The sequence below is a fragment of the Anolis sagrei genome, chromosome X (assembly GCF_037176765.1).
Source record: "Anolis sagrei isolate rAnoSag1 chromosome X, rAnoSag1.mat, whole genome shotgun sequence".
NCBI classification, from domain to species: Eukaryota; Metazoa; Chordata; class Lepidosauria; order Squamata; family Dactyloidae; genus Anolis; species Anolis sagrei.
Window position 1 is genome coordinate 95,992,380 of NC_090034.1, and position 25,109 is coordinate 96,017,488.

A 25,109-nucleotide genomic window follows, 5' to 3' on the forward strand; every position below is an offset into this window, starting at 1 on the left:
ATAGTTTTTCACTTTAAAATTTATCTGAGCTGACAGGTCTCTTTTGCTCTCTACAACCAAGTGATCATGGTTTGGTATCTTTTCAGGGAGGATGGGGAGCTGGAAGAAGGGGAACTGGAAGATGATGGAGGTGAGGAGCCGAACGAGGCTTCAGAGTCACATGAAAAGAATCGGAAGGAAAAAACAGAGAAGCATCACAGTGACTCAGATGAAGAGAAGAGTCACCGGAGAAAAAGGAAACGACGGAAAGAGCGGGAGAAAGAGAAGCGAAGATCAAAAAAGAAACGGAAATCCAAGCACAAGGTGACTGAGGCTGAAGAATATCAGGTTCTGCTAGCTGCCTTTTCAGCCTCCCTTTCGTGCTTGCTCAGTTCTGGGGCAAAGGTTTGGCAAAACACAGGAAGTGCCCAGCACAGGTTGTCTTCCTGCCTTAAGCCTCTTAAAGTGCAGTCTTCAGTTCTGAGCTTGGAGGGAAGAGAGATTCAGGTCAACTCCATCCTGGCAGGCTCCCAGAAAGGAACAATGGGGTGCCAGAAAGCAACAAACACTTACAAGCAACCGCCAGAACTCCCATGCCTCTCCATTTAGTAGCAATTACAGACCCAGCATGCTCACTGCTCCTTTTCCTCTTCATCTCTCTTATACACAAACACATACATCCCTCTTCTCTCAAATGAAAAAAACCCTGCCCTGCAAAAATGACATACACAGATTGTTCCCAGGCCCACATGGTAGAAGACCAACAAACAATCTGCCCAGTTCACTTAATGGAATCCTCCACCTTGTGTGACTGTAGCACACAACAAACAATGGTGTTTTAGGTTGTTTAATTGCTTTTAATTGTTCTTGCTGTTCGGGCATGGAATAATGCGAATTATGTAAGCGGCCCTGAGTTCTCTTTGGGGTGAGAAGGGTGAGATATAAATGTGGTAAATAAATAAACAAATTTATAGGAGCCAAGACACTTTTCAAGTCAATGGCCAGAAATTGGTTAAATAAAGTCGTATGATGGGGTGGGGGCTTTTGATAATCAATAACAGCTTCTGCTTTTTTTGCAGCGCCATGCTTCCTCCAGTGATGACTTCTCAGACTATAGTGATGACTCTGACTTTAGCCCGAGTGAAAAAGTCCACAGGAAATATAGAGAATACAGTCCTGTCTACCCCCCGGTAAGAATTTGGTTTCACAAGTATGTTGGCTATTCAAAGGGAATTGAGTTTGATATCAGGCACCATTCTGCTTTTGGAGGGTATCCCTTCCCATAGCTAGGCTGAAATCCTGTCTAGTAAGAACTGAAGTTTTGTTTGATGAATAGTGGCAAAAGAATAAAGGGTGACAGCAGAGGCTGTATTACTTGGGTTTATGCTTCAAAGCTAATTAGGTGTCAATGGACTGTGCCCGATTTTGATTCTATTGTAAGAATGGTTATGGGGTGGATATTATCTTACAGCAGGCCTGCACAACCTGTTTTGGGGGCTTCAACTCTCAAAAGGCCTAACCAGCATGTTCAGTGTTCAGGAATTCTGGGAGCTGAAGTCAAAAACAGCTGGAGGGTTGCGGTGGTGCAGGCCTGTTTAACAGGATGTGGAGGGGGGACCATTTGCACCCTAGAGACTCATTTCTCTTCATGCATCCAAAATCATTCATGCATTCATTTTAAACCATATGTTTGTTTGCCTACAGCCCCACCAGCCATACTCATCGTCTCACGGTGGCCCCAAAAAGGGGTATTCTAAAATGGAGAGCAAGAATTACCCCATGTATGACGATTATGATAACGAAGGGTATTGTGACTATGAGGGTGATGATGATGACCTGGGAAAAGAAGAGTATGATGATTTTGCAAAGGAACTGAACCAATACCGAAGGGCGAAGGAAGGGTCACATAGAAGTCGAGGTATATTTCTCTTTACCCTTGATCCAGGTTCATAGGGCATCTGGGAGGTTGCTTGATGGTTATTTAGCATAGAGGCTGAATGTATTTTGTGGGGGAAGAAATTATACTCTTGATATTGTTAAGCTCGTCTCCCCAAACATCTAGTGTGCCCTGAAGTCAGCAGATATTGGAAATTCTAAAGAATTTGACTGGGGTTATTAGATGGCATTGGCTGTGGATTTTTATTAGAAGCAAAAGGTCTGGAAATGGAAGCAAATTTGCTTTCCTGCTTCCTTTCATCATCAGTGAGGAGTTGTGAGGTCTCTGTCTGTTGGTTTTCATCTAGGTCTTCAGGAACATTATGTAGATTCTTGAGTTGGCCCATCTATATTCCAGTTGATGTTAGTACTGGGGCTCATCCAGCATTTTTAATTGGCCAACGTTGTGTTCTTTTTTTCTTTTCTTTTACTTTGAGAGCTTAGTCATAAGGTTGCATACTTACTCTCTTGGGTAACTTTGTTGGAGTAGGATAGCTTTATTAGGTCTTTTGTAGCAAATAATTGCAGAGACCAATTTTGTGGCTATTTATAGTGCAAAAGTATGCCATAAGCTGCCTGAACTAAAATCCTCAAAAACATATCGTAAGTAAAACGATTTCATGGTACCATTGAGCGCCCGATGGTGCAGCGGGTTAAACTGCTGAGCTGCTGAACTTGCTGACCAAAAGGTTGGCGGTTCAAATCTGGAAGGGGGTGAGCTCCCGCTCCTAACCCCAGTTTCTGCCAACCTAGCAGTTAAAAAACATGCAAATATGAATAGATCGATAGGTACCACTCCAGCGGGAAGGTAACAGCACTCCATGCAGTCATGCCAGCAACATGACCTTGAAGGTATCTACAGACAATGCCGGCTCTTTGGCTTAGAAATGGATATGAGCACCACCCCTCAGAGTCCGACACGACTAGACTTAATGTCAAGGGAAAACCTTTACCTTTTATAGTGCCAGTAGTCTCTCCATTGCAGTTTTTTTTATTTTCCGTGGTGTTAGTTCATGGAATCCAAATATATTTTTGGAATATTGAGCTTTTACATTACACGTTTACACTCTTCAGTAGACAGAAAAAAAGATGCAGAAGGCTTTTGTGCTTTTTCTTGCATAACAGTGAAGCTTATCAGAATACTGTCCACAATATTTAGTTGTGCACTGGTTCTGATCAGTTTTGTTTGCTCTAATAGGTAGTCGTGGCCGAGGCCGAGGTTACCGCGGACGTGGAAGAGGAGGAATGAGAGGCCGAGGCATGGGGAGGGGCAGCCGTGGCAGGGGGAGAGATCACCCTGATGACGATGACGAGGAAATGTTTGATGAGGAAATGGAGGTGGGTTTGAAGAACACGAGCCTTGAAGCTGGCCAGCTCCCAATTATGATTTCCCAGTGCTGAGCCCTTTCCTCTTTTTTTGGCTAACAGTACTGTGAAGGAGAAGAGCCCATGGGTGAGGAAGAATATGATGACTATTCCAAAGAACTGAACCAGTATCGCAGAAGCAAGGAAGGCCGAGGTAGAGGTATGTGGGTTTGAGGTCTACAAGAGTCTTATCATCCAGAAGAGCCACTGACAGGCAAGCCAAAGGAAGGGTTGAGGAGTACCTTTGAGTCCCCCTAGGGGTGAGAAAAGCAATATACAAATACTGTAAATAAATAAATACCTCAGGAACATGGTCTGCTTCTGGGTCTATATGCTCAGCCTTTGTTGGACCCAGGAATTTAGTAATCTGTGTCAATTGAAAAAGGTTTGATGCCATTAAATCTTTCTGACAAAAATGTACTTTTAGGCATGGGTCGTGGCCGAGGTCGTTCAAGAGGGCGAGGAGGCAAAGGAATGGGCCGTGGAAGAGGCCACCGTGGCAGAGGCATGGGCAAAGGAATGAATGATGATGATGACTACTACGATGAAGATATGGGGGTGAGTGACAGATCCCCTTAACAAGTCTCCTTTTGTCTTGCATGCCTTTCTCAGCACATTATCCTCGAAGAATCACATTTGCATTCTAAAGTGCTGACTGTATCTTTGAAAATTTAAGTGGAATTAAGTGTCTTTTGCTTGTTGCTCGTGTCTTTCACTGTTGTTTGTGCCAATATGTCAGCTGCAACCTTTCCTGGAAGGAGGGTGGTCATAATTATTAAGACTTTTGGTAACATATTATACATTTACTGGAGCCAATATAATGACAATTCAGAGACTTCACTCAGCACAGTATACAGAAGCTTGTCACTAACCAGTCAGAGGGATCACATCTCACCAGTCGTAAAATAATTGTATGGGCTCCCAAACCATTTCTGGATTCAGTTCAAATGTGCTGGCTTTAACTGACATTGCTAAGTAGTGAAATAATAAATAACCAATTTGTCCCATGTGAATATGCCTGACTGCTTTGGAGGCCCTTCAGTGGATCTCTTGGCTGTCTTAGATGAGGCAGATGGGGTGTCTTTTACTGATCTCCCCAGCTTTGGAAAGCAGGTCACAGGAAGCTGGGTGCAGAGCTATTCACCTTCAAAGACTGCTCAGCATTTTCTGTTGTTAGTGCTTGTTTGGCTTCCTTTTGCCATTGCCGTGGCCTCCAACTTTTGCTGTTTTGTTTTTAATAGATTGTTTTTTTTTTAGTTTTGTCAACTGCTTTGGGAAGGTTTGATTGAAAACTAATACATAAATAACACAAATGTTGTGATTCCCTTAGGATGGTGGTGGGAATTACAGGCGGAACGACCATGATAAATCTCACCAATCAGATAAGAAAGGAAAAGTGATCTGCAAATACTTTGTGGAGGGAAGATGTACCTGGGTACGTGTTCAGTACAATTTGCATGTGATATTGTTATGTCCTGTGTCTAGGTATTTAAAATTGCTAGAACTTTGATATTGATATTTTAGGAAAAAGCAAAAGCTGTACAATACTTGTTTGTGTATCAGATTAAAATGTTTCTGCTTCAGCAACATAAAATAATTTGTGCTTAATCTAGCATATATACTTATATTGTTTGTCTTGTTTATGAAATTACAAAATATAAAAATTCTTAGATCTGTACAAATAAAACAGTGGCTGTCCCCTATCCTATAAGTTGGTTTTTTTTTCTTTGCCACCTAAAGCAGTGGTTTTCAACCTGTGGGTTCCCAGATGTTTTGGCCTTCAACTCCCAGAAATCCTAACAGCTGGTAAACTGGCTGGGATTTCTGGGAATTGTAGGCTAAAATACCTGGGGACCCACAGGTTGAGAACCACTGGCCTACACTTTTGTACTATATTTTAGTATAAAAGTGTAAAAAAAATTAAACAGAATTTGTAAATTTTGCAATTTAATAAGTTGTGTTAATGGAAACAGACATTGTACAAATGCAGTTAAGGAGTAGGAGCATATTTCAGTAGAGTTGAATTTATCATTAAAATATTGAACTCATGAACGTCACGAACAATGAAGACCATACCATGTCCTTCCTGCCTTCGTTTTGTAATCTTATGTAGGAATGACATAGAGCCTGTTACTTCATTCACCCATTAACTTCAGTGGAAGTGTTTTAATTGATACTACATCACTTGCAGGCATAACATTACACTGGAGCAGGTCCAATCTTGTGAATGAGATTATGGTTCCAACTAAGCCCTTCCTCTCTCCTGCTATACCTTCAGCTCTGTCCACCTTGTGCCAGTTGTGTACCATAAGTGTCACAGTTGCATTAGTACTAATATGAGGAACCTTAGTAATGAACCTATCCTCAGCTCTTGGAAGGCATAGCCTAAGAACAGGGCGGCACTGTGAGATACTCCACTGGGAGCAATATTTTCCAAAGCAACCACTCCTTTAGGTGGGAAGGGGTATTGTTGTCTCATCAGAAAATTGGAAGGAAAGAGAACTGGTGTTCCTACCCCGTAGGAATGAGCCCCAGAACTGTTCTTTGTGTTCAGGTGTGGAACTGTTACCAACTAAAACCTTTAAAAAACGTTCCTTGGACATTGTTCTGTAGTCTAACTAAGTCATCCTTTCTGCATTTCTCCACAGGGGGAACACTGCAATTTCAGCCATGATATTGAGCTACCAAAGAAGCGGGAATTGTGTAAATTCTACATCACTGGTTACTGTGCCAGAGCTGAGAATTGTCCTTACATGCATGATATCCTTTCTGGTCCCTTCTTTACAGGGCATGATTCTTTTCTTTTTTTTTAAGAATTTTATTAGCTTTTCCATAATACAACGAAAGAGTTAGAACAATAACAATATAAAAAGAGAGAAAAAGATAGAAGTATATAAGGAAAAAAAGTGAAAAATGAAAAAAAATATGAAAAAAACAAAAAGGTACAAAAAGAAAAAGATAAAAAAGAAAATTGACTTCCATTCCATCTTCTTGGTTAATGTCTTCAGATAAGTGTTGGAAATGCCATGAGCAACTTGAATCCTTTTTCCATATGTGGTGGACATGTAAAGTAACATCCAAGTTTTGGACAGAAATACACGAAGAAGTACAGAAGATTTTAAAAATAAAGTTCACAAAAAAACCGGAGTATTATTTACTTGGGTTTACAGATTTAGACCTAAAACTAAATGAACAAGAAGATAAGCTTTTTACATTTATCACAACTGCCACCAGAATTGTCTTTGCAAGAGAATGGAAGCAAGAATTAAATCCACCTATAGAAGAGTGGATAGGAAAAATTAGGGAAATTATGGACATGGATGAATTGACTTTTTTGTTGAAAAAAATATGGATAATACGTTAAAAAGAACAAATTGGGACCCCCTGCACAGCTACCTGGAGAAATTGCAAAAATAGACATTTACTTTTTTAGGGAATATTTTTTTAATAATAAAAAGGGCATGATTCTTAACTTCCTCATTTGTACAGGATGAGTAATGGGGAGGGCATGGGGAGCCAAATCTGTGCTCTCAGTGTGTCTTTCTTCACTTGGAGAAACCAAATAGCCAATTTTCATCTAAAAAATTTGGAGCAGTACAACTAACTGCAGAGATATCAATAAGGGTGACCTTGGTGTGCTTAACAGCCACTAATTTCAAGAAAGGGTTTAGGATCTATCTCTTATTACTTACTATTATTATTTACAGCATTTATCGAAAGATATCCCTGAGCAGGCCATGCACAGTGAGGGCTCAAGGATGTATTCCCAAAAGGAAGTTGCCTTTGTGTTTTTTTATCCTTTTGGTTCTTGGCATAATTTATTTTCCTTAATGCCTGGCACGGGACTTCCCTTGTAAGCTGTTCCATACAACTGGAAATTGCATCAATGGTGATGACTGCATGTTTTCCCATGACCCACTTACAGATGAGACACGAGAGCTGCTGGATAAGGTAAAGGGAATGAGCCTGCTGCTGCTGCTGCTGCTTTCACCACCAAAGTTGACTTTGCCCCTGGCAGAGGCTGCTCTTGGCTAGCATGGCCCTTGGAGCACATAAATGCTCCAGGATCTATGCAAAGTGTGAGGAAGAGGAGTAGGAGGCATTGGTCACTGTTGAAATGCTGTCTGCCCCTCTCTCACTGCATATATTTTACTTTTGGTTGTTCAGATGTTGGCAGATGATGCTGAAGCAGGAGCAGAAGATGAGAAGGAAGTAGAGGAGCTCAAGAAACAAGGCATCAACCCTTTACCCAAACCACCTCCTGGAGTAGGACTTCTGCCCACTCCTCCTCGACCCTCGGGACCACCAGCGCCAACATCTCCCAATGGCCGGGCAATGCCCGGAGGCCCACCTGCTCCTCCACCCCCACCGCCACCTATTCCGCCCCCAGGGCCACCACAGATACCACCTCCAACCCTTGAGCCGCTTTCACCTCAGCAGCTGCAGCAACAGCAGGACATGTTTAAGAAGATCCCCTCACTGTTTGAGATTGTTGTGAGGCCCACAGGGCAGTTGGCGGAGAAACTGGGAGTGAGGTATGTATTACGGTCCCCTCATGGACAGATTTGAAACGTTTCAAATCCAAAGATTGTTAGAAATACAGTACACTAGGAAAAATAGGTAAATATGGGGAAAATAATAAATAACATTAAAGAAAAAGAAATATTATTTAAGGAATGGAATAGGAAAGAGGAAACAGAATGTAAGGAACTGTTTAAAGCAGTCTTTCTCCACCTTCCTAATGACGTGACCCCTTAATGCAGTTCTTCATGTTGTGACCCCCAACCATAAAATTATTTTTGTTGTGACTTCATAACTGTAATTTTGCTACTGTTATGAATTGTACTGTGAATATCTGGACCAGATTTGTCACAAATATCCGACACACCCAAATTTGAGGTGAGGTGGTGATGGGGGATTGATTTTGTCATTTGGGAGTTGTAGTTGCTGGGATTTATAGTTCACTTACAATCTAAGAACACTTTGAATTCCACCAGTGATAGAATTGAACCAAATTTGGCATAAAGAACTCCCATGACCAACAGAAAATATTGGAAGTGTTTGGTGGGCATTGACCTTAAGTTTTGGAGTTGTAGTTCAACTACATCCAGAGAGCACTGTGAATTCAAACAATGATGGATCTGGACCAAACTTGTCATGGATACATAATATGCCCAAATGTGAACACTGGTGAAGTTATATGAAAAAGAAAGAGGTGACCCACTTCTTCATCAGAGAGGCTGTATAATGCTGGCCCAGAGTTGATTCTCTGACACTTTCTGCACTTTTTTCTTCCTTGTAGGCATCCAGATATGTCTCCCTCTCGGTTTCCTTCAGACATGCCTGCAGACATTCTTCCAGACATGCTTCCCGACATGTGCCCGGACGTTTGTCCTGACATGCCAATGGGTCCCGGGATGAACTCTGGCCCTCCAATGGGCCCTGGACCCCCAGTGCCGCCTTTTGGTCCTGAGGAGATGCCTTCCGGTCCACCTGCACCAGATTTCTATGACAACTTCTACCAGCATTCAGAAGGTTTGGAGATGGATCCTGGCATGATGGGTAGTACAGGCAAGTATCTGTTGTGAGTGCAGATGGTAAAGATATGTGCCTTCTTAGGATTACTTATGCCATTTCTTCCAGGAAGACCTATCTGGCTGGGTGTGCTGGCAGTTTTAACGAGATGGGTGTGTGTGCTGGCACCAACTGGATCTGGGGGGCTTCTTGCTCGCAGAAGCTCTCATCAGTTTCTCTGTTCTTATTGTCTCTTTTCTGTCTCTTTTTTTCACAGGGGAGGGTTATGGCAACTATGAGGAAATGCATGAATTGCCAGGAGAGAATATCTTCCCTGACCCCACCATCGAGCCGGATTCTTTTGGTGAAGGCGGGAGTAGCTCAAGACAGCAGAAACCTCCCACCAACATCCCCGACTTCCTCCCATCCACCCAGAGGGCCCTGTACATGCGCATCCACCATAAGCAACAGGAGGAGGAAGAAAGAGCTCGGCGGCAGACCGATGGTTGCAAACAGGAACGGGACCACGAAGAAGGCAAGTAGCGTATATACTTGAATATAATCCGAGTTTTTCAACCCTTTTTTAAGGGTGAAGAAGCTCCCCTTGGCTTATACTTGAGTCAAAGTTATTTATTATTTTACTGTTATTATTATTTTTATTACATCTATTATTTTACTCTATTAATTATTATTATTACATTTATTGTTTTACTCTATTATTATTACATGTATTATTGTACTCTGCTTTTATTGTTATTATTACATTTTCATTATTTTCCTCTATTATTTTTATTACATTTATTATTTTACTACTTATTAATATCACATTTATTATTTTACTCTATTATTACTGTTATTATTACATTTCCATTATTTTACTCTATTATTATTTTTATTACCTTTATTATTTTACTCTATTGTTATTGGAAAGATACAAAAAAGATTTTTTTTAAAAAAAATTAAATAAAAAAATTATTACATTTGGCCTGGGCATTGGTTTTTAAATGCATGCATGTTACTGTTTATCGTTTTTTTGTTTATGTGATTTATATTAATTGTATTGTATTGAATTTTTTTTGTTATTGTTCTTGTTATTGATGTACTGTGGGCTTAGCCTCATGTAAGCCGCACCGAGTCCCTTGGGGAGATGGTAGCGGGGTATAAATAAAGTTTTATTATATTATTATATTATTAAAAGCACATTTACATTGAAGAACGTTAGAATAATGGTTTAATCAGAGTTGGACAGTCTTATCTTCAATTACAGTTCCATGTCAGTATTCAAAAACATGAAAACCTTTGATGCCTCAATTAATGTAATTTTATTGGTATAATTTTTTATTTTGAAATGTACTAGTAGCTGCTGCATTTCCCACCCTCAGCTTATGAGTCAATACATTTTCCCAGTTTTTGTGGTAAAATTTTGTGGTAAATGAGTCAATACATTTTTTGGTAGATGAGTGAATACATTTTCCCAGTTTTTGTGGTAAAATTGGGTGCCCCAGCTTATATTTGGGTCAGCTTATACTCGAATATATACAGTGCTTGAACGTGGGCCTTGTTCTCCCTGGGCTTGTACCTCTAGCCACTGACTTTGGACTGGGTAATTTCCCACCTTTGTAATGCTTAGGAGGCTTCAATGTACTCGAGCCATTAAGCCGTTGTTCCTTCCTTTCTTGAGCTGACCCTGAGCGTTTCTTCTTGTGCCTGGGAGTGTTGTGACTTTCTTCAGCTCTATCAAGCTTTCTCTTCTGTGGAAGAGTCATCCACTATCCCTGATTCTTAGTGCAGTTCTTATCAGCTTCTGTTCCAGCTCAGTTTGTAGTGATGGAGCTCACATTTGTAGATGCTCCTGTGTAGCCATATTCCTGATTCTGCACATCTAAAAGTGGGGAAGAAGTCTTACAATTTCCAAATACTCCCAAAGATCCTATTGATCTGTAAGTAATGCTCTTTTTATAGCAGAGCATCTTAACGTGAGACAGAGAGAACAATGAGCATTGCTAGTCACTGTTCCTGGAGTATTGTCAGACTTCATGACAGATCTCCTTGCTTGGATGATGATGGTGGGCAGGAGCTGGGGTTCGGCTTTCTTTCTACATTGTGAATTGCTCTTCAAGTTTTTTTAAAAATCATCTTTATTATACAGTTTTCCTTGTTTTTATATGTAATACAGAAAGAAGGGAGAAGAGGAAAAATTAAAAAAATAAAAATAAATGGAAAGATAAATGAGATTTTTTTTAAAAACAAATACGAAATTAAGTACCTCGGGGCTAGAGGGTAAGGATGTAGTGTGGGGAGGAAGAGGAGACAGGGATGTTAAACATTGAAAGAAAGAAAAAACGAGGGTGATGGTCCATGAGGTAATGAACTTCCAATTTAGTCTACAGGGTTATATAAGAAAATACTTGCTTCTTAAAGTCTCTTTATGTTTTACAGCCACCTTCCTTTTTACTCTATCTGTATTGATTTCTTTTCCATAAGGTATCTTCTCAGTGGTTGCCAATCAGTCGTCCTCTTTTTGTTTTGGTCATACAACATATTCGCCAGATTGTCCATATCCATATATTCCCTTATCTTAAGAATCCAGGATTCAAAGGATGGGAGTTCTTTGGTTTTCCACATACTTGCTAGAATAGTTCTTGCAGCTGCTGTCATATAGTATAGTAGCTTGTCATTATTTTTCCCTGGGTCAAAATCTAAAAGGTGTAATAAATAATACTCTGGTTTCATATCAAATTTAATCTGTAATATTTTTTGTACATGAGTATGAATCTCTTTCCAGAAAGTCTTTACTCTTTTACATTGCCACCAAGCATGATAGTAAGAACCTATATGATCTCTGCATTTCCAGCAACTATTACTAACACCCTTGTAGAATTTGGCAAGTTGTTGAGGAGTTAAGTGCCAACGAAAGAACATTTTTTGCCAATTCTCTGTTACGTTAGTCAATTTTGAGGATTTCAGTTTTCTTTTCCAGATAACTTCCCATTTTTTTAACAGAATAGAGTAGCCCAAGTCCACTGCCCATTTGATCATATTTTCTTTTATTAACTCAGTCTCAGTGTGAATTGCTCTTCAAGTTTTTGGAGAGGGCATTAGGCTATTCATTTTCAGAAAATATCTCCTATGTGCTTAGACTCTCTCAAGTCTTCCTTGTTCTGTCAGCCCACTGTTTGATGTAGCATCGGTACCGTGGGCTCATGGTTATGTCTATTGTTTTTCCAGGTGATACTGGCAATTGGTATTCCAGTGATGAAGACGAGGGTAGCATCAGTGTCAGCTCCATCTTGAAGACGTTGCGGCAACAAAGTTCCAACAAGCCCCATGAAGATGCCTCTGGGAATGCTGGTCCAGCCTCAGGCAGGAGTGACCCTCGACTCCAAAAGGGCCAGCAGGCGGGAAGTGGCCGGCCGGCTGACCCTCGCCTTCTGCGTGATCCCAGGCTTTCGCGCAACCTGGATCCCTCAGCTCCATCTGGGGCTGGAGACGCAGGGCCCACTGACCCAAGACTGGCCCGGCACATTCCTCCCTCTGCCCCCAAACCAGACCCATTGCATTCCAGCCCCAGCTCTACTGTTCAGAAATCTATTCTGGAGGAAGAGGAAGGGGAAAGGGCCCTCAGGGACAAGCCAGTCACAATCCCCTTGGAGCCACTGCCCAATCATACCCTCAGGGACCCACGCTGCCAGTTACAGCAGTTCAGCCACATCAAGAAAGATGTGGTCCTGATTATGCCCAATTTTGCCCGCATGGTCCTATGGAGCCCTGAGGATCTCATCCCACTGCCTGTTCCCAAACAGGACTTTGTCCCTGTCCCTGCCCCTCTCCAGTCTCTGCCTGCTCTTGACCCTCGCTTAAACCGGCCTCAGAGTGCCAGCCTCTCTGATCCCAGGCAGCGTGGGGCGGCAGCAGCAGCAGCTCCAGTGGAGCCTTCAGCCAGCTCCAGCCTCCCAGACTTTGAGCTGCTCTCCAGGATACTGAAGACAGTCAACGCAGCAGGGGGCAGTCCTGGCCAGAGCGACAAGCCAAGCGATCCCCGGACACGGAAGGCCCCCTCTGACCCCAGGCTCCTCAAAGCATCTGAGCAGGCGTTGCCAGGGTCCTCAAAGCCCTCTGAAGCCAGCGCCCCGGCAGTTGCTCCTGTTTCCGATTCTGAAACAACACCTAGCATCGCTCCTTATGACCCCCGCCTGCTGACTGCCGGAGGGCTCAGCAGGAGCACTGGCCAAAGCAGTGTCCTCAGTGGGATCAGCCTCTACGACCCCCGGACTCCTGGCTCGGCCAGCAAGGCTGCTGAGTCCTCTGGAGAGGGGGGCTCAGCTGCCAAGGGACCCGATAACAGCAGTAAAGGCAGCAAAGGGAAGGAGCCCCTGTTTATCCGTCGGTCGGCCCTGGATCAGTTGGAGGCGGAATGGTCTAGTGCAGAACCTGCCACTGACCGCTACAATAGCTACAATCGGCCACGACCCAAGCCTGCGACAGCTTCCTCCACTGCTGGTGCCACCTCGACCACCGCAACTGCCTCAGAAGCTGCCTCACAGCCTGGTGTCCACAACCTCCCTGTTCCACCCATCTATGGCATGGTGAAGCAGGCCTCCAAGTCTGGGTCGGGCAGCCCCTTTGCGGGGAACAGCCCTGCCCAAGAGGGTGCCGAGGTGCAGGACGCAGGCTCCTTAAAGGACGTTTTTAAAGGCTTTGACCCAACCGCCTCCCCGTTCTGCCAGTAGTATTAAAAGACTTGCACATGCAGCCTTGTGTCCAAGAGAAGCCACAGTGTTCGTAACTGTTTTTTATTCCATTAATGCTCCCCTTCAAAAATATCCCTTGTATATATAGATTGTCTGGGTTTCGCTCAGCCCTGCAGCGTGTAACCTCTCGGCTTCATTGTAAACATGTAATCAGAGTATCGCGAGTAGTGCTAGCCAGCAATGTGTGATGCCCCAAGAGTTCCTCCGTGGACTTTTTTCTTTTTTTTTTTTGGCACTCCGCCGGAAATCATTCAGTGTCTTTGAATCTTCTTTGAAAAATTGGGCCAGCTCATCCCATTGGTCCCTTTAGCCTTTTCTTTGCACAGAGGGCATGTTTGAACCCCACCTGCTTCTTCTTGCCAGGTCTTTCCTGTGAAGATGATGAAGGAGAAACTGGTGAGGGGAAAAGAAAAGACTGTTCCTACCCGTAGTTCAAAGGGATGAAGCTGTCAGCCATACTGATCTGTAGAATATATGTATCTTCATTTCTAAAACTGTAACAAAATATGTGTATCATAGCCTTTTTTTAAAAAAAGAAAAAAGCAACAACAAATCTAGTGCAGTGAAAATTACCATGGAGAAGTAACCATGTTGGATTATTTTTGTAATTGTATTTTGTTTTAAATACCTGTTTTTCTGCCATTTCTTGAAGTTTCTGGATTGTGACAAGATCCAGCTGGGCTAGAACAGGGTGCTACACCTGGCAGGTGGTTGGCCTCTCGGGGTGGGGTGGGGTGGGAGGTAAGGAACACTGATGCGTTCTACCAAAACCAAGTTTGTAGTATTCAAATTAAATTATTAATATCCCTCAGATTGTGCTTCCATGTCTTTTCCACTCTTCCTCTAAAAAGACAGAAATTACCAATGCCCAAGTGCTGCTTGCAGATGGTTATGCCCAATAAAAAGCAAGCAGTTCCACAGATCCTTTTATGGTAGCGGAATGGGGCACGTCAGGTGTGTCAGCCCAGAGCATCCAGGGTCTAGTGTAGGGTCAAAGCAGAACTGTTGCTAGTGGTGAACAATCCTTTTGGTAGCTGTCTAGAGGCGAGAAACAAGCACTAGAGACTCCATAATGCCCCTTGAAAGAGTCTGTTAGGGGCTGTGTATGTGTTATAGACTACTCACCAAGTCTTATGCAGAACCTGACTGTTTGGCAAGGTTGCAGCCTACCTTTGCCACCTTTATAGCAACTGCTTGCAGATGCTCAATAAAAAGCAGGCAGTCCCACAGATCCTTTTATGCTAGCAGAACGGGGCATGTCAGGTGTGTCAGCCCAGCGCATCCAGGGTCTAGTGTAGGGTCAAAGCGGAACTGTTGCTAGTGGTGAACAATCCTTTTGGTAGCAGTCATAAACTTCCTAGAGGCCAGAAACAAGCATTGGAGACTCCCTGCCTCCCCTTGAAGGAGTCCTTTAGGAGCTGTGTATGTATTACAGACTACTCACCAAGTCTTATGCAGTACCTGACTGTTTGAGAAGGTTGCAACCTACCTTTGCCACCTCAATAGCAACCCCCCCCCCCCCAAGTCTCTCAGGGTATATAATTTTGGCCCTAGACTACTATCTTTAAAAGTGACATACTATTGTGTTGAAAGCACACTTTTAACTTCATAGCAAGGAAACTCTATTGCCTGTCAGTGTGGCCCTTCTCGCACCTTGAAAAGGGCTAATGTTTACTTGTGTTTTCAGGAATCTCCAGACAAATGGGTGCATTCACCCAGCTCCTCTTGAGGAGATGGTGTTTGGGAAGGGGGGGGGGGTCTTCACAAGGGTATTAACAATCATTTGAAAAAGTGTACTCTTTATTTTAAAGAGTGGGAAATCATGGGCTGCCCCAACTTCCTAAAACCAAGAAACTTAGCCCACTTCAGCACAAGGAAACTGACGATTGTGTCAACTTAGGGGGTGAAGGACAGGGTGCTAAGTTTTGGAAACCACATGGTTCTTGAAGGAAGTGCATGTGGCAGTAGAGTTCAGCCTCCTTCCTCAAGAGCTGGAACAGGCTGGCCTGCCCCAAAGAGTAGACACTACTCTTAATAGCTTTCAATCTATAATATTCTTTAGGGGTAATATGAGGTGAGGACTTCTCCAGGAGCTGTTTTGTGTCAGCTCTCTTAGAAGTTGGGGGGATTCATCTGCCTTGCCTCACTAGGGAAAGGTATGTAGAATCTGAAAACAGCTTTCGGAAGAATGCATGACTTGGTAATGAGATCAGGGTGATAGGAATGAGGATCTGGTGAAGATGAGCACAGTTAGTGCTGCTTACTCCTTGCAATTTTGGCTTAAAAAACAAGGGGGCAAAAGACTTCCATGCCTCAGGCATGTTAATTTAATTTCAGTGTAGTTTCTTTCTAGCCTCCGGAATGTTAAACCCACAGTATAGGGCAAAAACTGTTTTAAGGACCGAAAAGAACTAAAACTACCACAAACTACAAACTGAAATCTGTTTTCCTTCATGGAAAGTCAAAATGGCCAGCTGCCAGTCTACAAACTGTTTGTAGGTTTCCACTGTTACAGCTCTGCTTGATATCTGGGTATTGTAGTTCTGTAAAGAGGACGAAAATCTAGAACAGAATTCCCTGAAGCCTCGCAAAACTATTGTTCCCAGCGCTCTTTGGTGAAGCTATGACTCATAAACTGGTGTAAAGTTTGTGAGTGTAACTAACTGGAGAGATGCTTTTTGAAATCATTCTGCTTCGTGAGCTTGCTTAGGTATAGATGCTCAGTGAAACTTGTATAATAAATCGGGTATTTTGTAAAAAATATAAAATAAAATCCCCTCAGAAGCCCACAAATAGCAAAAACGAAACACCTTTGCTAACTGATGAAACCAGTCTGCCAGAGCTTTATAAAAAATGCTATAAAATGTAAATATTGACAAGGGGTTTGTATATATTGTACTGGTATTTTTACAGTGATTTTTTTGGTTGCATGGCTCTGTTTACTTCCTTTTTTATCACACATGTTGTCTTCCAACAATGTCATCCAGACTCAAGTCTCCTCTATCATTGTACTGCTGACATTAAATGATGCAGTGATTTTAAGGGTTGCTGTCTCTGTGATTCTGGTGCGAAATCACGTTATGATGTTCCGTCTTTCTGGGAGAGGTGTCAGCAGTTGTTACTGTTTTCAACCCAGGGATGTTTGGCAAGGGCAAGAGAATGTGTCCATGGGATCCCAAGAATGTGAATTTGTTTTACTGTTAGGGTGAAGGGGTTCCTGAAACAGGGAAGGTGAGATTTCACAGCAGGGGTGTGTGGCAGTGCTCTCCTTTGCAGACTTTGATGCCCTCTTCACCTAAATCCCTCCTAAATGTTTGGTCACTGGTTTTCTGCTCTGAGCTCATGGTGGCAACCATTTAACACACTTCTGGTGTCTGTGACGTGCTTGGTTGTGCACAGTTTGAGTGCTTCAGTCTCTGACAGATCTGTCAGAGACCTGGGAACATCACGTAAGCATCAGAAATGAAGGGAGGGTAATGGATGTTGTGTGGGTCAGAGGAGACCACAACCCATGAGTATGAAAAAATATTTTTCCACTGGACTGGAAAGAGAGGTTTTAAATTTGAGTGGGCAACTGTGGAAGGGTGGGGGGCTTACATTAGCTCTCCAGGCGACATTGGAAAGCGATGTATCCTCTGCGCACATAAACATCATTTTTGGTCCTCAAAGGCCCCTTATTATCTGTATGGGAAAGGTTATTGCTATTCTTTGTATTTTTGCTATTTTTTGTAATGCAACCCAAGCCATTTTAAGGATTGTTGTTGTGTTTTGAAATAAGACCTTCTGTAGGGACCTCCGGTGGCACAGCAGGTTAAACTGCTGAGCAGCCGAACTTGCTGACTGAAAGGTTGGCAGTTTGAATCCAGGGAATGGGGTGAGCTCCCAGTGTTAGCCCCAGCTTCTGCCAACCCAGCAGTTCAAAAACATGCAAATGTGAGTAGAGCAATAGCTACCGCTCCAGCAGGAAGATAATGGTGCTCCATGCAGTCATGCCAGCCACATGACCTTGGAGGCATCTATGGACAATGCCAGCTCTTTGGCTTAGAAATGGAGATGAGCACCATCTCCCAGAGCTGGACATGACTAGACTTAATGTCAAGGGAAAAGCTTTATCTTTACCTTTAGAGTCTCAAATGCCTAGGGAAATGCCCCACACAAACTCTAGAAACTATTTGGAGGCATTTGCCACCCCTAGATCCCCAAAAATGGCTCTGGAGGCCATACTTTTCCCATCTCTGTTAAACTGACAATTATACAGTGAACCAAATTTGTGCTTCTCTCTTAGTAAAGTGACAACTCTCCTTACACAGCTTGTTTCCCTTCCCATTCATCCTCGCGGCATCCTATCCAACGGAGCTGATGGGAGTCCAGTTCTGTGTAGAATGGCATTGGTTGAGATTTTCGTTCACAAAACCCTCCTCTTCCAAGTTTGTGATCCTTGAGGAGAGTAAAACTCCTTTTGTGCCTGAACTCAAAAGAGGCATAGAATAGGTAGTTTCCCCTTGGCATTAAGTCTAGTCGTATCTGACTGGGTGGGTGGTGCTCATCTCCATTTCTAAGCCAAAGAACCAGCGTTGTCCATAGACGCCTCCAAGATTATGTGCCCAGCATGACTTCATGGAGCACTATTACGTTCTTATTAGAGCAGTACCTATTGATTCCAAATTTGCATGTTTTCTAACTGCTAGGTTGGCAGAAGCTGGGGATAACAGTGGGCACTCACCCTGCTCCCTGGATTCAAATGGCCGACCTTTAGATCAGCAAGTTCAGCAGGTTTTAAGTCAGGTTGTGCAAGAAGCCCCACTGGGATGTTGATGTCCAACAAACTAGTAAGAAGACATACTCTCTCCATCCTTCCCTATGAAGATGGGTGGACTGAAGACACTGGCTACCAAGTCTCTCCTTGGATTGGGGCCTTTAGGCAGGATTCTAACATCTGAATTGCACCTTAGTTTGAACAGCTTCTATCTTGGGTTGTAGGTTTTTTGGACTGTGTGGCCAAGTTCTAGAAGCATTCTCTCCTGACATTTCACCTGCATCTGTGGCACGCATCCTCTGAGGTTGTGAGGTCTGTTGGAAACCCTGGACCTTCCACAGATATATAAACCCAATTTTCCTAGTTTCCAAGAGACCTCACAATCTCGGAGGATGCCTGCCACAGATGCAGGAGAAACATCAGGAGAGAATGCTTCTAGAACTTGGCCATACAGCCTGAAACAACCCAGTGATTTGACAATACAGCTTCTATCTTGTCTTGGTCTTCTTCAAGACTAAGTGAGGTTCGAGATGAGTGACCCACTCCTGCAGAATTGAGGACAGTATCTGCTGGGAAAGGGCTGGGTGCAACTTCCTCTCTCAGCCCTGCAACCACTTTCTGGGCAGAGATCTGGTGTGTCTGGGTCTACCATTCTGGCCAACAACACTCTCGTTTGTGGGCGATCTCATTAGCTTAATTGAGCCAATTGCGGGTGAGGTGCAGCAGAGTGTGTATCTGTGTGCGTGTGCGAGACAGAACTATAAATAGCCCTTAATCTGCTTACGGCAAGAAAAATGGGTCAGGAGCATAAGGAAGCTTTAGTGCCTGGGGCTGATTAGCAGAGGTCAGAGTCTTCCAGGTAATCTCTGGGTGGGTCTGCATGGAAATGTGGGTGCGCCTTAGCCTTGAGATACGGAGAAGGAGCTGGAACCAGCACATAGAAAATGGTCTTGAAAGGACTCAAAACAGGACCTCGACTTCCTTTGTGTCTTGCTGATACTTGCATTCTGGACTTCAGCAAAATTGTCCCCAACTTGGGGCTTCTAGCAATAGAAGCTGAGCAGCCTTTCTCTAAAAATAGTTTAATAAAAGATACAATCCGCATAAGTAACTACTCAAATTAGTTAATATATATTTTATATCATATGTTATTGTTTTTAATGGAATTTCTTGATTGTTTTCACTTGTTATAATTGTTGAGACATCAAAATGTTGCCAATTTGTGAACCGCTCCGAGTTGTCTCTGGGCTGAGAAGGGCGGTATATAAATATAGTAAAATAATAAATAACCATGGCATTTGTTGGTCTCTCACCCAAGTATATGGAGTTTAAATCCCAGTTTTACTTCACAACTAATGAAGTTAAAGCTAATGCACCAAGTGTGCCAGTTCCTGGAGAAATCGGATCTAGCCACATTGGGCCAGAATTGGTTGCATCCTGTTTGGATGCACTTCACATGAGACTGCCAATAAAAAGAGCTCTTGAGTTGGTCAAAAAAGTGGCAGCTAAGTTATTCACTGGGGCTGGCTATAGGCACTACATATTCCTCTGGTTGCAACATCTCCATTGGCTGCTTATCCATTCCTGGGCACAATTCAAAATGCTGGTTTTGGCCTATAAAGCTCTATATGGCTCGAATCCAGGTTCTTTCTTTCTATTAAAAGGACTTCTTAGTGGCTGCTCCTAGACTGGAACTTTCCCCTTAAAATACTAGATTTATTTATTTATTTCGAACATTTGTATCCTGTCCTATCTCAACCTCCGCAGAGGGACTCAGGTCGGCTAACAACCGGCACACCATGGTGCTCACAACCAAATCATAGAAATACAATTTAAATAAAACAGTATAAAACCATATAAAACTCGTATAAAAACATTAAAACAGTCAACCAGTCACCGATTTAAGTCATCGTCCCAAAAGCAGTTCGTCAAGTCCATTAAAGCCGTCACTTTGCCAGGTCAGCCTAGTCTGCAAAAGCCTGATCCCATAAACAGGATTTCTCTTGTTTCCGAAAGGTCAGGAGGGATGGAGCTGATCTAATTTTGCTTGGGAGGGAGTTCCACAGCTGAGGGGCCACCACAGAAAAGGCCCTGTCCCTTGTCCCCACCAAACACGATTGCGATGATGGGGGGACAACGAGCAGGGCCTCCCCAGATGATCTTAGGGTCCTAGGTGGATCATAGCGGGAGATATGTTCAGACAAGTAAACTGGGTCAGAACCGTTCAGGGCTTTATAGGCCAAAGCCAGCACTTTGAATTGTGTTCGGAAGCTAATTGGCAGCCAGTGGAGTTGGCATACCAAGGGCGTTGTATGCTCCCTGTACACCGCTCCAGTGAGCAACCTGGCTGCCGAACGTTGGACTAGTTGAAGCTTCCGGGCAGTCTTCAGAGGCAACCCATGTAGAGTGTGTTGCAGTAGTCTATTCGGGTTGTAACCAGAGCACGGACCACCGTGGCCAAGTCAGACTTCCCAAGAATGACCCCTGTCCCGTTGTCCCTTTGAAGACAGGCAAAAACCTTCCTCTGTCATCAGGCATTTATAAACTGATTTTGTTTTGATCGTGTCAGAAGCGACTTTGGAAACTGCAAGTCGCTTCTGGTATGAGAGATGTTGCCCAGGGGACACCCGGATGTGTTACCATCCTGTGGCATGTTTCTCTCATGTCTCTGCATGGGAAGCTGGAGTTGACAGATGGGAGCTCACTCCGTCTTGTGGATTCGAACTGCCGATGAGGGGTGGACTTTAAAATATGGTGTCATTGATTTAAAAGTGTGTTAATAATGTAATGCATTTAATGTTTAATGGTTTTAATAACATTGTTTTATTTTTTTTATATTTATATGCATTCACATAGTCTTAATTAACAGTGTTTTATATTTATTGTTAGCTGCCTTGAGTCCTGTATTGGGAGAAAGGCAGAATATAAAGTAAATATGGATTCCTAATTCAATATACTGTCGAAGGCTTTCATGGCCAAAAGCACTGGGTTGTTTTAGATTTTTCGGGCTGTATGGCCATGTTCTCGAAGCATTCTCTCCTGACGTTGTGAGGTCTCACAACCTCTAAGGATGCCATAGATGCAGGCAAAATGTCAGGAGAGAATGCTTCTAGAACATGGCCATACAGCCCGAAAAACCTACAACAACCCAATTCCTAATTCGTTCCTATTGTAGAAAAGCCTTTCCCCAGCCTAACGCTCTCCAAATGTTTTGGTCTTTTACTCACATCATCTCTATTCAATATGGCTGTGCTAACTGGGGATGATGGGAGCTACATCAACATACCTGAAGTCTACCAGGTTGGGCATGTGAAAACCTTTCTAACACATTTTAAAATGAATTGATGGGACTTTAATAGTGTGCTGTTTAGTTGTGATGTTCTGCTTTAATGAATCTATTTTAAATTCTCAGTGTTGTTTAATTGGATTTTAACCTCCCGTTTCCTGGAGCCACGCAAGGGAAGTTGAGCGAATGTGCATATAGATCTCTTTCTTCCGATGAGAGCGGCCAAGACTGTTGTGACAAGGAATAGATTGTAAAGAGGGACAAACAAGGCCATGTCCTAACAGGACACTTGCACTATCTCCTCATTTTTCCTTCCAAAATTCCCAAATTAAGTGTGTGTGTTTTTTCTCAGTGACTTGGCTTAATGCCTGTCTATTCTTTGGTCTTACCTTGAATTTTAAATATGATGCTGATGCTAAATCATCAGTTATGTTAAGTTAGGTTGTTTGGGCTTTGAACTGTAAAACAAACCAAAGGAGTTTTGCCAGCACAGTGTTGTGGTTTCAGCTCACTACTAAGTGACTTTGAGCAAGTCCCTCTCTCCCTCAAGCCTTAGAGAAATGCAGTGAGAAACCTCCACTGAACAAATCCATCTATATAAATAAAATGTAATGTTCGTTTGTGGGATTGACATAACTCAAAAACCACTGGATGAATTGACACCAAATTAGGACACAATACACCTATCAGGCCAATGAGTGACCATCACTCATAAAAACTGAAAAGCAGAAGAGACGTAAAAAGGCAAAAAAAATTAAAAAATACATTACAATGCATGTGCAAAACCACATACACACACACACATATATATGCACACAAAACACATATACACAGAGTGGGCCAGAGCAATACGTGACAGGGGACGGCTAGTCTATATAAATAAAAATGTAGTGTTTGTTTGTGGGAGTAACATAACTCAAAAACCACTGGATGAATTGACACCAAATTTGGACACAATACACCTAACAGTCCAACGAGTGTCCATCACCCCTAAACAAACAAACAAACACACACACACAAACCCAGTAGAACAGACTTAAAACCCCCCAAAAATATGCCATATATACATATACATATACACATACACTCATATAAATATACACATTCACACATTCATACACACACACACACACACACATATATGCACAAACACAAACAAATATATACATATACACACATACATATTCATACACACATACATAAACACATATATACACATAAATATGCACATAGACAAGAACACATATGCACAATATGCATGTACACATATAAACACACAAATACACAAATATATGCACACACATATATACACACAGATACACACACACACACATAAACACACACATAAACACACACATATATATACACACAAAACACATATACACAGACTGGGCCACAGCAACGTGTGGCAGGGGATGGATAGTATTATCTAAACATCCCAAGTTTCAGCAACTTTTAAAATGCCCCATGTTCTCCATTTGTCCTCAGCTTACTTCAAACTGAGTTCAAAGTGCAAAAGTAATTTAGCTGTTAGAAGAGAAGCATTGAATACTTCCCAGTCGCCGCAAACAAAAGCAAATCACTGCAACCTCTCCTAGTCTTTCTTCTTCATAGAATTATGGAAAAAGTAGACCCGTGCCACAGCAAATTGGTTTCAGAAAAGGCCAAAGCTGCACATCACCAGTGCTGAACCTGACTCAGCACATAGAAGATGGTTTTGAAAGGCAACATATTACAGGAGCTGCCTTCATAGACCTGTCAGCAGCATATTATACTGTAAATCATTGCCTTCTCATAGAATCATAAAGTTGGAAGAGACCTCATGGGCCATCCAGTCTAACCCCCTGCCAAGAAGCAGGACAAAGCACCCCCAACAGATGACCATCCAGCCTCTGTTTAAAAGCCTCCATAGAAGGAGCCCCCACCACACTTTGGGGTAGAGAGTTCTACTGCTGAACAGTTCTCACAGTTAGGAAATTCTTCCTAATGTTCTCCTGAGAAAAAATTATAATATCACAAAGGACTACCACCTCACCTGCTTCATAGCAAACCTGCTACAAAACAGGAGCTTTTTTGTTGAGTTCCAGGGCTAGAGAAAAAGATGACGAAAACAGAAAAATGGCCTGCCTCAGGGGAGTGTGCTTGCTCCATCAATGTTTAACATTTACACAAATGATCAGCCACTGCCAGAAGGAACAGAGAATTTTTCATCTATGCTGATGATCATGCCATCACCATCCATGCAGGGAGCTTTGAAATGGTTGAAGCTTTAGGTGCTCTTACTGCCTGTTTCAGGGAAAAGCAGCTGATTCCTAATCCATCTAAAATGCAGACATGTGCTTTTCATCTTAAGAGCAGATAAGCATCCCAAGCTCTCAGGATTACCTGGGAAGGAATCCCACTGGAGCATTGTAACACACCAAAATACCTAGGAGTCACTCTGGACCGTGCTCTGACTTATAAGAAGCACTGCTTGAATATCAAGCAAAAAGTGAGTGCTAGAAATAATATTGTACGAAAGCGGACTGGCACAACCTGGGGATCACAACCAGACACAGTGAAGGCATCTGTTCTTGCACTTTGCTACTCTGCTGCCTTGTGAGTACACAGAAGAGTGAACGACCTGGAAGGTGCTGAACAGGCTGTGCTCTGGCACCACAAGATGCAGAGCTAACTTAAGAAATGGGGCAACAAAGTGGAGTCCGCAACATGCACGTGTGGAGAAGAGCAAATCACAGACCATGTACTATGAGGGTTGAATGAAAAGTAATGCCTCCACCTTCGTTACTTGGGTTTGGGTGGGCATATTTTAATAAATCAAATGCAGAAATAATCCTTAGAATGTGCTCTTTAACTACCACTATTCTCTTTTCCACATAATCACCAGACAATTGGGAACCAGACAATTGGGAACATAATTCCCAATTGGGAACCAGACAATTGGGAACATAATTCCCAATTGGGAACCAGACAATTGGGAACATAATTCCCAATTGGGAACCAGACAATTGGGAACATAATTCCCAATTGGGAACCAGACAATTGGGAACATAATTCCCAATTGGGAACATAATTCATAGAATTATGGAAAAAGTAGACCCGTGCCACAGCCAACAATGAACAAGTTTTCTGACGCCATCACGGAAGAAGTCGACACTGTTTCCACAACCAGCATCTCACAGTTCTCTTAACGCCTTCATCAGAAGCATAATGATGTCCCCACAGATGATCTTTCATTATTGGGAACAGATGGGAGTAAGACGGTGCTAAATCTGGACTGTATGGAGGATGTTGTATGGTGGTGAGATCCAGTCTCTGAAGTTTGAAGCATCCTGGGTATCCATTGTGCACAGATCTTCTGACAGCCAAACAAAGCAATAATGTGACCCACATGCTCTTGTGAAATGCTGATTATGCTTGAAATTTCTCTCTGAGTGATAAGACGATCATCCTGAAACTTGCTTGTGACATCCAACTCTTTGTTTGTCATGCAAGTCAGATGTTCCCACCTCAACATCTTTAA

At 42.7% G+C, this 25,109-nt stretch overlaps 1 protein-coding gene across 1 annotated transcript in view; it reads left to right on the forward strand.

Moving 5' to 3' along the window:
• LOC132780151 (zinc finger CCCH domain-containing protein 4) overlaps positions 1-16,586 on the forward strand; it is a 29,907-nt gene extending 13,321 nt beyond the window's left edge. Inside the window, exons 2-14 of the mRNA XM_060783708.2 lie at positions 87-303; positions 1,059-1,169; positions 1,684-1,897; positions 3,113-3,252; positions 3,343-3,439; positions 3,707-3,837; positions 4,610-4,714; positions 5,928-6,039; positions 7,121-7,230; positions 7,447-7,814; positions 8,582-8,850; positions 9,071-9,328; positions 12,022-16,586. Of these exons, the coding sequence (XP_060639691.2) occupies positions 87-303; positions 1,059-1,169; positions 1,684-1,897; positions 3,113-3,252; positions 3,343-3,439; positions 3,707-3,837; positions 4,610-4,714; positions 5,928-6,039; positions 7,121-7,230; positions 7,447-7,814; positions 8,582-8,850; positions 9,071-9,328; positions 12,022-13,523 (3,634 nt within the window). The 3' untranslated portion in view covers positions 13,524-16,586. The remainder of the gene's footprint in view (positions 1-86; positions 304-1,058; positions 1,170-1,683; positions 1,898-3,112; positions 3,253-3,342; positions 3,440-3,706; positions 3,838-4,609; positions 4,715-5,927; positions 6,040-7,120; positions 7,231-7,446; positions 7,815-8,581; positions 8,851-9,070; positions 9,329-12,021) is intronic.
• The last annotated feature ends 8,523 nt before the right edge of the window (positions 16,587-25,109 follow it).